The 11716-nt window shown below is 47.4% G+C and overlaps 1 protein-coding gene across 2 annotated transcripts; it reads right to left on the bottom strand.

Annotated features, from left to right (window-relative positions):
* Positions 1 to 408: 408 nt before the first annotated feature.
* On the bottom strand, positions 409 to 10442 carry DACT1 (dishevelled binding antagonist of beta catenin 1). 2 transcript variants are annotated; one of them, XM_057543773.1, is made up of 4 exons: positions 9879 to 10442; positions 7519 to 7651; positions 6276 to 6431; positions 409 to 3457 (listed from the first exon to the last, which is right to left on the bottom strand). In XM_057543773.1, the coding sequence occupies exons 1-4, from the start codon at positions 10221 to 10223 to the stop codon at positions 1560 to 1562; spliced, it is 2532 nt and encodes an 843-aa protein (XP_057399756.1). In that variant the 5' UTR covers positions 10224 to 10442; the 3' UTR covers positions 409 to 1559. The 2 variants fall into 2 exon arrangements, with proteins under 2 accessions (XP_057399756.1, XP_057399757.1); XM_057543774.1 differs by having other exon boundaries at positions 409 to 3346.
* Positions 10443 to 11716: the final 1274 nt, after the last annotated feature.

Genomic DNA, 11716 nt, shown 5'->3' with positions numbered 1-11716 from the left:
ACATAAAGAGTGTTAAAGCAAGCATGGCAAAATGTTAACAATTGTTGAATCTAGGTGATGGCTGTACAGGTGTTTATTGTACTATCCTTTCAACTTTTCCATGTTAAAAATTTTTCATACTTAGACATTGAGGGAGAGAGGGGAAGTCTTCTCATAAATATTTTCCTTAGAAGAGACCTATCAAATGTACCTTAAATTTTAAAGAAGCACCTTAACCATTCTAAAGAAGTAGCTTGCTTTTCCTCATTTGTTTATTCACCATCCATTCCAACACTCCTAAAATCTGCCTTAATTATTATTGCAAATAATATTCTAATGCTAGAACAGGCCTAATATAAATCCCACAATAATCAGTACAAGATTTATAGGTGTAAACATCTGGTTTTATACCCAAATAACAAACTTAACAGCAGTAAAACAAATCGTTTATTACAGCATATAATGCGTTATATTAAATTTACACAAAGATATATAAAAACACATACTGTTTATATCATACAGTCATTTAACATCAACAGGAATATCAAAACAAATACTACTCATGCACAAAACATGCATATACTGGTATAAAAAAAGGAATTTTACACAATACTGTTTACCAAAAAAAAATTTTTTTTTTTTAAAAGCCCTTCCAAACAGGGTCAGTGGTCCAATCTGGACTGGATTGCACTAATACGTTTGGGCTAATGCTTAGGTGGCACAGTGCTACGCGAGCAGTTCTGAGCTTGGAGTCGTACCCAAGGGTTATTTCACTAGGAGTGAATTTCTCTGTACCCGATGACCAAAATGTTCTCCCAAAGGCAAGTCTCCAAGGGAGGAATGGTTGGATCTGCTGCAAATTAGGGAGGAGGAGAAAGGCATCAACATTGGGTAAATGGCCCTAGAAGGGGTTACTGTAACCAGGGCCTAGGCACCAAGTGTGGCAAAGGTTTTAGTGAATCCTTTTAAGGTATTACCAGCCTCCCTATCCAGGTCACCTCTCTGGATGTAGGGTCTGGTCTTCAAGTTCTGAGTCCAGTAAACCAAAGAGTTCTGAGGAGAATACAGAATGGGGATACATCCGAGAAAAGAAGAGTATATAGAAAACTACAGAAAACCATGACTGCCCCTTGTATCTACCTCACACAATTGTATGTGATACCCCCAACAGGAAAACGCTCCTGGAGACGCTGCCCTAAAGAACCAAAGAAGCAAATGTATGTCCTAAAATTCCATCCACCTGACCTCCAGATCAAAAGGTCTCATCCCATTAACACTTGAACATCAAAACCTGTGCCTTCACAGATGCTCACAAAATGTCAAATAAAAACCATCTGATACCACAAAAGTCACTATCACCACCATTAGAAACTCAATATTCACTTCTAACCAGCAAAGACATTCTTTACCTTCCACTAAAGGCACTAGCGTCCATACTTGACGAAGATGAGACATAATTCACCTCGGTTTTATCTAAACCAAAGGAAAGCATTCCATGGGATTATTACGCACAAAACAGTAAGACGCCGCCGTTTCTTCGGGAACTAGAAAAACCCCACTTTCTACACCAAGGATGTTACTCAAACGGTCGTCATCAGTTTCAAAGAGCCAGACCGAAAGCGCAGGATCTTCTTCTTGAGGTTGTGTGAAGCCTTAATTTTGACGAAGGTTTTGGTGGGGTTGTGGCGAAGGTCCGGGGCCGGGACCGGCTGCAGAGGGAGAGTCTGGACAAACTGGGACCAAATCAAGCCTCCGCTCTCCTCGGAGTCGCTGGTGCTGGTGCTGTCGCCCACGAACTCGCCCTCGCTCACGCTGGACTCGCTGTCGCCGAAGCAGTTCGTGGTGTAGTTGCTGCGCTCGTCCTCGCTCGTGTCCAGCACGGTGGAGTGGAACAGAGACTCGCACTCGGCCGAGTACTCGGAGTCGCTGGCCGCGTACGCGTAGGGGCTGGCGTAGGGCAGCGGCCCGGCCGCGAACAGCCCCGCGGGCTCCCGGCGGCCCCGCCGCGCGCGCCGCAGCGCCTCCTCGTAGGACACCTCGGCGGCCGACCTCCACCGCCGCGAGTCGGTGCGCTTGTGCTTGGGCTTGGCCACCACCGCCTCCCGGCCGTGGCCGTGGCCGTGGCCGCGGCTCCCCGCCCGGTGGCCCGTCCCCAGCGGCCGGCTGGGCGGTCCCGCGTCGGGCTGGCCGCCCCCGCCCCGCCGCCCCTTGGCCGGGGCTCTCCGAAGTTTCTTATTTGTATCCGCGTCATCGGGGAACCGACACTTCTTGCCAGCCGCCCGGCCTTTCTCCCTCACGGCGGGCAGCGCGCTCTCCGGCCCGTGGACGGCCGGGGCCCGGGGCTTCAGGGTGCAGCCCCTCGGGGCGGCCGCGAGCCGCGTACCCCGGGGCGGCCTGACGCCGGGCGGCTGCGCCAGGACCGGCGGCGCCTTCCCCAGAGGCCCTTCCTCCAGGCTCTGAGAAGAGCCCTCGCTTCTGAAATCCAGGGCAGGGCGCTCTTCCACCGGGAAAGCGGGAGACAGCAGAGCCGAAGCGGCGGGAGGGGGCGCCGCCGTAGGGAGAGCCGGCGGGCTGTTTTTCTGCGGCACCTTTTTCAGTGGCTGGACCACCTTGTTCTCTTGCAGCGAGGCGGGGACCCTCCCGGGGCTCTCTTTTGGGGAGGCAGCTGGGATCTGCCCGCTTTCCTTAGGAGACTCCCCTGCCCCAGCAGGGGGACACCTAGCAAGTTCCTGGGAGGCTGGCTTGGCATTTTTGGGCAGATGCTTACCTGGAAGTTCAGTGGCAGCGCCTGGGGAGATGCCCTCAGGCGCGGGCAACCTCTTGCTTTCCAGTGGTTCTGGCTTTGATTCTTTTGACCACTGTTTCATTGGGGACAACGTCCCATTGTCCAAAGAGGGGATCCCGCCAGAGGGCAAAGGCACCTGTTTAGAATTCTTAAGATTCCCACCGTTGCCCTGTGAGACGGCCGCAGTCACTCTGACACAAACGCTCCCATTCCTCAGAAGCCCCTTGGTGGGGTCAGCGTTCACACTGGTTCTCGGCTTGTTGGTCCTTACAGGGTGTGTTTTTTTCTGGACCAGGCTCAGAATGTAACCGTCCATTTTCTTACTCGATGAAGGATGGGGAGCAGACCACAGACTGCTTGGAGAGGGTAAGGAAGTGTCCGTCTTGACGGCATCCAGCTCAGATCCGACACAAATGTCGTTGGCATGGCTACCGAGCCTCTCGTCTTCCCTCAGGGGATTGCCGGTCAGGCAAAGGAGAAACATTGGGCTCTGCACGGCCACAGCATGAAGCGGACTGGGGTAGCGATACACATCATTCCCGTTTTTAGACACCAGATCACACTGGTACTTGGGATTCACATCTGCAATGACACCAAGGGAATTAGACTGTGATGTGGAGGGGGAACGGCCAACTGCCCCTGAGGCCTGGTCTTCACAGTGGCCTTCTTTATGTTCCAACCATCCTATGAGATCTGAAAAACATTTAAAGGTACACTCTGAAGAAATGAATTGGTGTCAGCACCATCTCGACTCTGGCCAGTTTCTACGAAGACAAATTCATGGGTAGAGGGAGAATGCCAAAGAATCAACAAATACTCCACAAGCTATTCTACTATTTCACATACAGTTCACACTACTGGGTGACGGAAAAAAAAATTAACAAAGGAATTTTTGACAAGCTATAGCTCTGAAGGAAAAATATTCAGTCATTAAAAATGCTTTCAAACTATTGAATAATATGGGGAAAACACTTTAAAGTGGAGTGAAAATCATAATACCAGACTATTGATTATAGTTTTATTAAGACTGGATATATTCAAAGAAAAAAGTCTGAAATGAAGCTCACCAAGATGCTAATGGAGCACGAGCATCTCAATGTGGTGGGAAAGCAAGTAATGTTTACTTTCTTCTTTATTTTCTATTTTCTAAATTTTCAGTAAATATGTACTGCATTATACATATATTGCAGTATATTGCAATATTTCCAGTATATTATATTACTGGAAAAATAAATGTTTTTTGAGCCGTTCTTTCTCTAGGCCACTCTCCCTTCTGTGTTCTATTCCTGGTTTCCCTTTAAAATACTTCAGATAAACTATACTCTCTATGGGCTTCCTCCTCATTTTTTTTTTTTTTTTTAGACCTAATTCTTAATGACATGTGTTCTAGTATAACTGTCAATTGAAAGGTCAGGGTAACTAATCAAATTTCAATAGAGACTAATTAAATTTATATAATAATCACCCTATGTTTTCAATAGTGACACTAAAAAATAAAGTACAATATTTTAGGAGGGAATTCTTGATGATGTTTTAAAAGATTGAGTAGTAGTATTAATGAATAAATTTCCCACATCTCAAAAATGTAGATGCCAAAATACAATGACATCAAGCTTTCTTGCTTAATTAAATGATTTTGCTGTCTTGTCCTGGCATACATTATAAATATCAAATCCCTTGAATGACCTTTAGTTAGAGAAAATCAAAGTTTTTGTCACTATTTAATTTGTTGTCCATTATAATTATATTTATTCACTCAAATACTGAAAACCCACTACATGCTAGGTTCTATGTTAATTGTTAATTTAAGGGAAAGCTCCATGAATTCCAATGATAATTAGCAGTTGGTGGGGGGGGGCGGGGAAGGGGGGGAATACAGCCTAGACCCAGAAATTATATGATTCATTTGTAAACAAAAGATTATTGTAAAATAAAAGTGCCATGTCCCCAATCCCACCTCCACTGCCAATAAATAGCTTGTTTTAAGAAGGGGAAACCTCTCTAGCTAATATCCTTGCCCATCCCTCCTCACTACCCCAAGGCCTATCCTTGTCTTACTTTAAGTCATATTTACCTACATGACATCTTTCATCTCTTTTTCCTCCATAAAGTTAAGGAACAAGACAGGCATCCCAGCCGGCAAGGGCCAGCCCAACTGTCTCAATTATGTGAAGAGGTGGCATTTGGGATAGCAGGAGTCTGTCTTTTAGGAAAACCTATACCAAAGTACCTTTAATAGGTTTATAAAATTTCCCTCTGAAACCAGATCTGCAGAGTGAAAGGGAGCGATTACCAATGAACTTGAGGCCCAGATACTCTAGATAACACAGATTTGTGCTTCGCCAAACGTTTGCTGCTAACAACACACATTGTACAAAGACACCAGCCAATTAGCAGCCTCAGTTGTTTAGTGTTATGTTTGCATTGCCTGGACCTCAGAAATTCAACCTTTTACCCAAGTGGGCAACACATACAAACCAAGGGTGCAGTGACTTGTGCCAGGACCCACAGCTCCTCTAACTTCCATATTTTCTCTGATCTTCTGAGGAATCGTACTAAAGCAGAACTAAGGAAGGTGTCCCAAGTTTCAGCAACAACTCTGCCATTCAGCAAATTAGAAGCCTCTGACAAAGGCATATAAAACCAAATTCCTCCTCTGTTCGTTGAGAAGGTTGAACACAACAATTTCTGGATTCCCTTGGTGTGGTGGAAAAACATGGACCTGGCAGATAGTCCTGAGCTTGAACCCTGCCTCTGTCACTTACTCTCTATATAACCTTAAGCAACTTACCTAACCTAACCTCACCAGGCCTCATTTTTCTGATACGTAAAATGGAGCTAACAACCCTTGCACCCTGCAGAATTGTCGGGAGGATTCAAAGCAGATAAACGTACGCAGAGCACACAGCAGCGTGTGACACACAGTGGAAATGCAGAAACTCTTCCTGTACCAACAATGGCGTGATTCTCTCTAGAGGTCACTGCAAGAATAGCCCAAAATGGGGAACATGGTCTAGGGGATCTCACCCTATCCACCTGCTAAAAGAAGAGAGATGCCATCATGCAAGGCATTCTGGAGAACAGGGAGGGGCCACTGCTACCAGAAGTGCCAAGCAGCTCTTAGCCAGGCTGACAGATATATTTAACTTAATGTAAGCTTTAGCTTTAAATGATTAAAAGAAGAAGAAAACAGATCCAAGGTAATTCTGAAAAGAAAATGCAAACAACTGAACAGCAGAAGCTCAAAAACAGAGCTCAAGACCTATAATATTGGGACAGGATTTCTAAAAATAAGCTATCTTGCTATCATCAGAATGTAAAGCCAGGTGATACCCAAAGAGGACTGGAATAGTGGTGATCTTGATTCTAGATGCAACGATGGCACTAAATGCAGAAAGCTGATGAAATTCTCTGAGCCTTTGTTTTTCATCAGTAGAAGCTAGACAACCTTTAAAGACCTTTGACCCCTTCCAGGAAATTAAAAATGTCTATCAATTGTAAAAAGTCTTACCTGCAGATTTGGGGCAACCATCTGAGATAGTCAAGGTTGCTTCCAAGGGGCTGCAAAAACAGGTGCTGGAATGACAACTGGATAAACACTCACTAAAGACGGAGTTCGAGGAATTGGAAAGGGATCCCGAAGCCCCATCACTCAGTTCATAAAACCCTACAAATAAAAAACACCATTTGGGATTAAGATCATATCAAGCAATAACACACATTTGTGCCTAAAAGGAAAAGGGGTAATCATGTAGAAAAGGTAGGAAAGGGAGAGTTATGAGAGGGAGGGGCACCAATTTTGGTTCACGAGATTTAGTGTCCTGACTTTATGGTTTCATTTCCAGCAATCTTTGGAAAAAGGCAAAGAGCCCATAACTATGGGTATGTTTCAAAGCTGAGAGTACCCTCACTCTCAAACTGACCTTACTCCTAGACCCCACCTTTAAAGATGTGCAAGGAAAGAGACTTAGATCTGTCAAACTTCAACTTTTTCATGAACATTTCAGAAAGAATAACTTGAAGAGAAAAACAGATCTATTTAAGTAGCCAAATGGTTTAAAAGAAAAAAAGAACAAACTTTTGAAGTGGTCTCAGGAAGCTGAAGTGTGACTAATTTTCTAGCCCAGTTCTGACTTTCTCAAGTTTCAAAGGAGAAGCATTCTTCCAGAAATCGGAATAGAAGCTTTTATTTTTAAACTCAGGAGACTTCAGTCAGATCAATCTCATTATTAAAAATTTTGTTGTCTAACGAACTTATCTACAAAACAGAAACAGCCTCACAGACATAGAGAACAGACTTGTGGTTGCCAAGGGGGAGGGGGTGGGGGGAGGGATGGATTGGGAATTTGGGATTAGCAAATGCTAACTATTATATAGAGAATGGATAAACAATAAGGTCCTACTGTATAGCACAGGGAACTATATTCAATATCCTGTGATAAACTCTAATGGAAAAGAACATGAAAAAGAATGTATATATACATATTACTGAATCACTTTGCTGTACAGTAGAAATTAAGACAACATTGTAAATCAACTGTACTTCAACAAAACAAATTTTTTAAAAAATTTGTTTTCTGATTTTGTTTCCCTCTTATGCAACTGAATGGCAGACTTCTCTTGTTTTGTTTTGTTTTATTCTCTCTGCACTGGAAACAAACTCCACTGCCATTTGCAGGTCTGGGAATGCTAAGCACAGGGGGCCAGGGCAGAACTCATGACCGCAGAATTCCTCCTTGTGCTCCCACACTCACCTGAGCTGGGGCGGCTGTCTGTCTCCAGGTGCTCTTCAGATGTCTTTTCCACATCCAGTCTCAGGTCACTTATCTGCTTGTCGAGTTCCTGCAACTGGTTCAACAAACCAGCATCTCTTCTCCTCAAACAATTCTGATTAGGAAGAAAGGGAGAAAGGAAAAACAAACACATTTTGGTGACAAAGAACCAGAAAGTCTGCTCTAAGTATTCCAATTACCATCTGAAGAGTTCCCTAAATCTTCCAAAACCAAAATTTTTACCGGATGACCTGAAATAAAGAAAAACTTCAAGAATATGTCCTACCTTGAATTCCACTTTCTCACATTTTGTGGCGATATAGTTTCTTCATAAAAACAAGACTTGCTTTTAGTTTCAACTAATATATATATATATATATATATATATATATATATATATATATATATATATATATATAAAAACTTACTTTTTATAGGTGAGAAAAACCCACTGAGATTTTTCAAAAAACCTCTGTGTACAGCCAATTTTTTACAGAACAGTACTTCACTGTAGACTCTTTAATTTGAAGTCAGAGTATAACAGATTTCCTACAATACACTATAATCTTACTTAGGTGAGATTTTCTGGCCAAATGTCCTGCAGAGTTTTGTTTTCTATTAGTTGCTTTGTGGGGTTTAATCAGTCTTAGGGCCTTTGAAAGTGAGAAACTAATACTAATAGCCAGTGCCAAGTATAATGTGAGCTGGCAGAATCCAAAACCCTCAAGGGAAGGTCCATCAAGATTTGAACTCAGCTCGGGTTTCCAAAGGTGACAGACCGTAGTGCTAACTCACACCGCCACCTAGTGCTTCCTATTGCTGGGGAAGCAAAAACACAAAACTCGAAAGGCATCTGGTTCAAATCACAAATGCCAAGTCTACAAATGAAAACAGTACCACAAACACTGAGTGGACGGGAATTCTCCTGACATGCTGCCTTGCTCCCCTCCAGGGGTCAACAGGAATGCGCCACTCACAGTTGTGAGATTCATGAAGACAAGAAGGTGCTATTGTATAAGACAATGCACACAATGTCAATGACAGGCATAACCAGCAAGAATTGGCTCAGATCAGTGTCTGCTACCAAAAAACACAGCAAAATGCCAAAACAGAGGTATTGCACAAACCACCAGATACATATTGTACATCCTTACAAAACAGATGCATATGGATCTACCCCTCCTGTCTGTTCTTTGACTTAAAAAGCTTGGAGACATAACACGCTTGTTTGTTAGAATGAGTTCAGAAAAAATGAACCAAACAAGTCAAATCACTTTGATGCTCAAAAAAAGAGACAAATTCTCTGAAAAGAGGTAATACAAGAAAACACTTGACAAATAACCACACAGCATCACTCTGTTGGTAATCGTAGGAGGGACATTATCTAGCATGCGTCTAGTTTCAGATAGTATCACATGGTCAGATAAGGATTTTTTTTTCCTCCTGTTTTCAAAACTACATTTTTGAGGTCACCGAAACAAAGCTGCCGCCATTACTCTGAGGCTGGGTCAAAAGCTGTTCATCAATACATTAAGCGCCGAAGTTCTTTTTCTTCCCCATTAATGAAGACGGCAGAGAATGTCTGAGACGCTGACACAAATCCAATGATAAATGCTCCCTGAGAGCAGGTTTTTCTCTTCGCCCACCTCCACCTCAAGTCACAGCGAGCAGTACATATAAAATATGAGGGGAGGGGGCACTTTCTCCAGGCAAATTTCCATCATTTGCATCGGTTTTAGCCGCCTTATACAAAAGGGCTTCTATCTTAAATTAAGCAGCAGCCCCGGCAAAAGCTGGCAGGCTGGGGAAAGCCTTGGGAGGGGCAGGTTCCCCGCGGCCGCCTCCGTGTAATCGTAAAATTCGGCATTGGACGGTCAACCGCGCCACAAGCCCCCTCCTCGGCTTTTGTCCCCTCTCGGCGGGAGGACATGAAGCCAAGAAGCTCCCCAAAGAAATGCTATTTTAAATGAGGCTTTGCAAACCTTCGGGGAGAGGGCACGCTTTCGTCTAACTGGAGAGTTTGAAGGTAACAACCAGGAGACTCCAAGAATTCCAAAGGCGGAGCAGGAGGGGAGAGCGGCCACCCCGGCCCGGCCGTCCGCGCGGGGCTGCCAGCCCCTTACCTGACACAAAGCGGGCACACGCCGGGATCGCGTGGGCGTCGGCAGCCCACGCGCCGCGGGCGCCCTCGGGAACCCGGGTCAGGGGGGCACCGGGCGGGGGTCCCGGGAAGCCAAAGGATTTCCCCAGTCAGAGGCACCCCAGCGCCCACCACAGGCCACCTGCCCGACCCCCGGCCCGTCTGCAGGGACAGCCGTGCCCCACCTCCGGGCACGACCTACCAATTGCTTCCGCAGCAGCAAGATGTTCTCCTCCAAGAACTTCTCCTCCAGGCGGCTGCGCTGCGCCGCCTCCCCCGGCAGCTCCCCGGCGCGGGCTGCAGCTGCCCCCGCGCCCCCAGAGCTGCGCAGGGCGCCCCGAACCAGCAGCTCCTGGCGCTGGCGCAGGTACTCCAGCTCCGCCAGCCCGGCCAGCGTGGCCTCCTGCCGCTCGCGGGTGCGCTGCCGCTCCGTGTCCGCCTCGCCCTTCTCCCGCCAGCGCCCCTCGGGCTCCGCCGTGCGCTGCTCGCCCCGGACCGGCGCCGGCGGCTCCAGCTCCCTCGCCGTCCCGGCCGGACTCGGTTTCATGGCCCCCAACCCTGCGGCGCGCACCCGTCCCCGCAGCCGGGCCGCCCGGGCGGAGGAGCGGGCGCTAGGGTTGCAGCCGCGGACTCATGCCTCCCGGCGGCCGGGGCGCGGCGGCAGGGGCGGAGACCCGGAGCGCTCGGAACCCGCGCGCGCGGCCGCGGGCTGCGGCCGTCCGGGACCGGGCGGCGCCGTCCGCTGTCGCCACGCGTCCCTCGCCGCGTCCCTCGCCGCGGCCCCGCAGCTGATAACGCCCTGCCCGGCGCTACGTCACGCGCGGCGGCCTGGCGAACCCCCGCCCGGCGCCCGCCTCCCCGCGCCGGCCCCTCGGCTGCGAGGCCCGCTCCCCCCCGGCTTCCCCCTCTAGTGTCAGGGGCGCCGCTCGCGCTCGGCGCCGGCCTCCTCCTCGCCGGGCCCTCCCCGCTCCTCCCTCTCTCCTCCCCCGCTCTTCCCGCGGGCCTCCTCTCCCCCTTTTCGGGTTTACAGCACCCAGTTTTTGCCTCGCTCCTTATTGGTTCTTTTCCCTCGCACAAAGCAAGGGGCGAGCACCTCGAGCCCCAGCATCCTGTTACAGTCGGCCTCGCAGGCAGGGTCCGCGAAGGGACGCGGCAGTTGGGCTCCCCAGAGAACTTTCTGAAACTCGACCGAGTTGAAGCACACAACGTTAACCCTTTCCCCACCCGTCCACTGTTCGTACCCACTCAGACTGATTTAGGTTTCTTTCACCTTACCCAGCAAGGTACTGCGAATGTATTCAAAGACCATTTCTTGGGTTTGGCTTTTTGGACTCCAAGTTGTAAAGGCAGGCCCTACAAGGCACAGTGCAACGTTGTCCTAAAACTGTTTCACTCTTAGTTTTGCTGCTGTTGTTTTAATCTTTTCACGGAAGGCATTTATCAATAAAATTAGGCAGGAGGATGTCGCTCTATAGCAAGAGGTTGCATCAGTTCTTTTGCAAGAGCGGGGTTTAGTGAGTCCGCGCGCCTGCGCGCTTTGGTTTTTGTTTGAGTTTTTTATTGTTGTTATTTAGTCTGCGAGCACAAGAGCTCTGACTCTGAAACCAGACTGCCTGAAATTGAATCCCCTTTCCAGCCAAGACTAGCTGTGCAGGCAAGTAACTTCACCTCTCTGTGCCTCCGTTTCCCCAACGGTAAAATGGAGCTACTAACAGAAGAAGCCTGTTGTAAGAATTATAATAATATACAGTATATAATATATATGGGAGTAGGGGTGTTTACAACGTGGCAGGCACATAGATAGTAAAGGTTATATGAGTTGTATCTTTTTTTTTCCTCCAGAGGGACTAATAAAATTTTCCTCTGCAGTAGCATTTGTGGTATGGTCATCTCTGCTTGGGACACTGGTCACAGGGAATTTCAGTGGGATAGGGGTCTGGAAATGCCACTAGCTGGCTTGTCTAGGGAAAAGTACCATATCTCTTTTAAACAGCAGTACATCCAAGAGCCTCAGAAATCGAATCCAGCAAGTCACGATTT

This window comes from Balaenoptera acutorostrata, chromosome 3, assembly GCF_949987535.1.
Source record: "Balaenoptera acutorostrata chromosome 3, mBalAcu1.1, whole genome shotgun sequence".
NCBI classification, from domain to species: domain Eukaryota; kingdom Metazoa; phylum Chordata; class Mammalia; order Artiodactyla; family Balaenopteridae; genus Balaenoptera; species Balaenoptera acutorostrata.
Note: the sequence above shows the minus strand (reverse complement) of the source record. Positions and strands in the feature narration are given on the sequence as shown.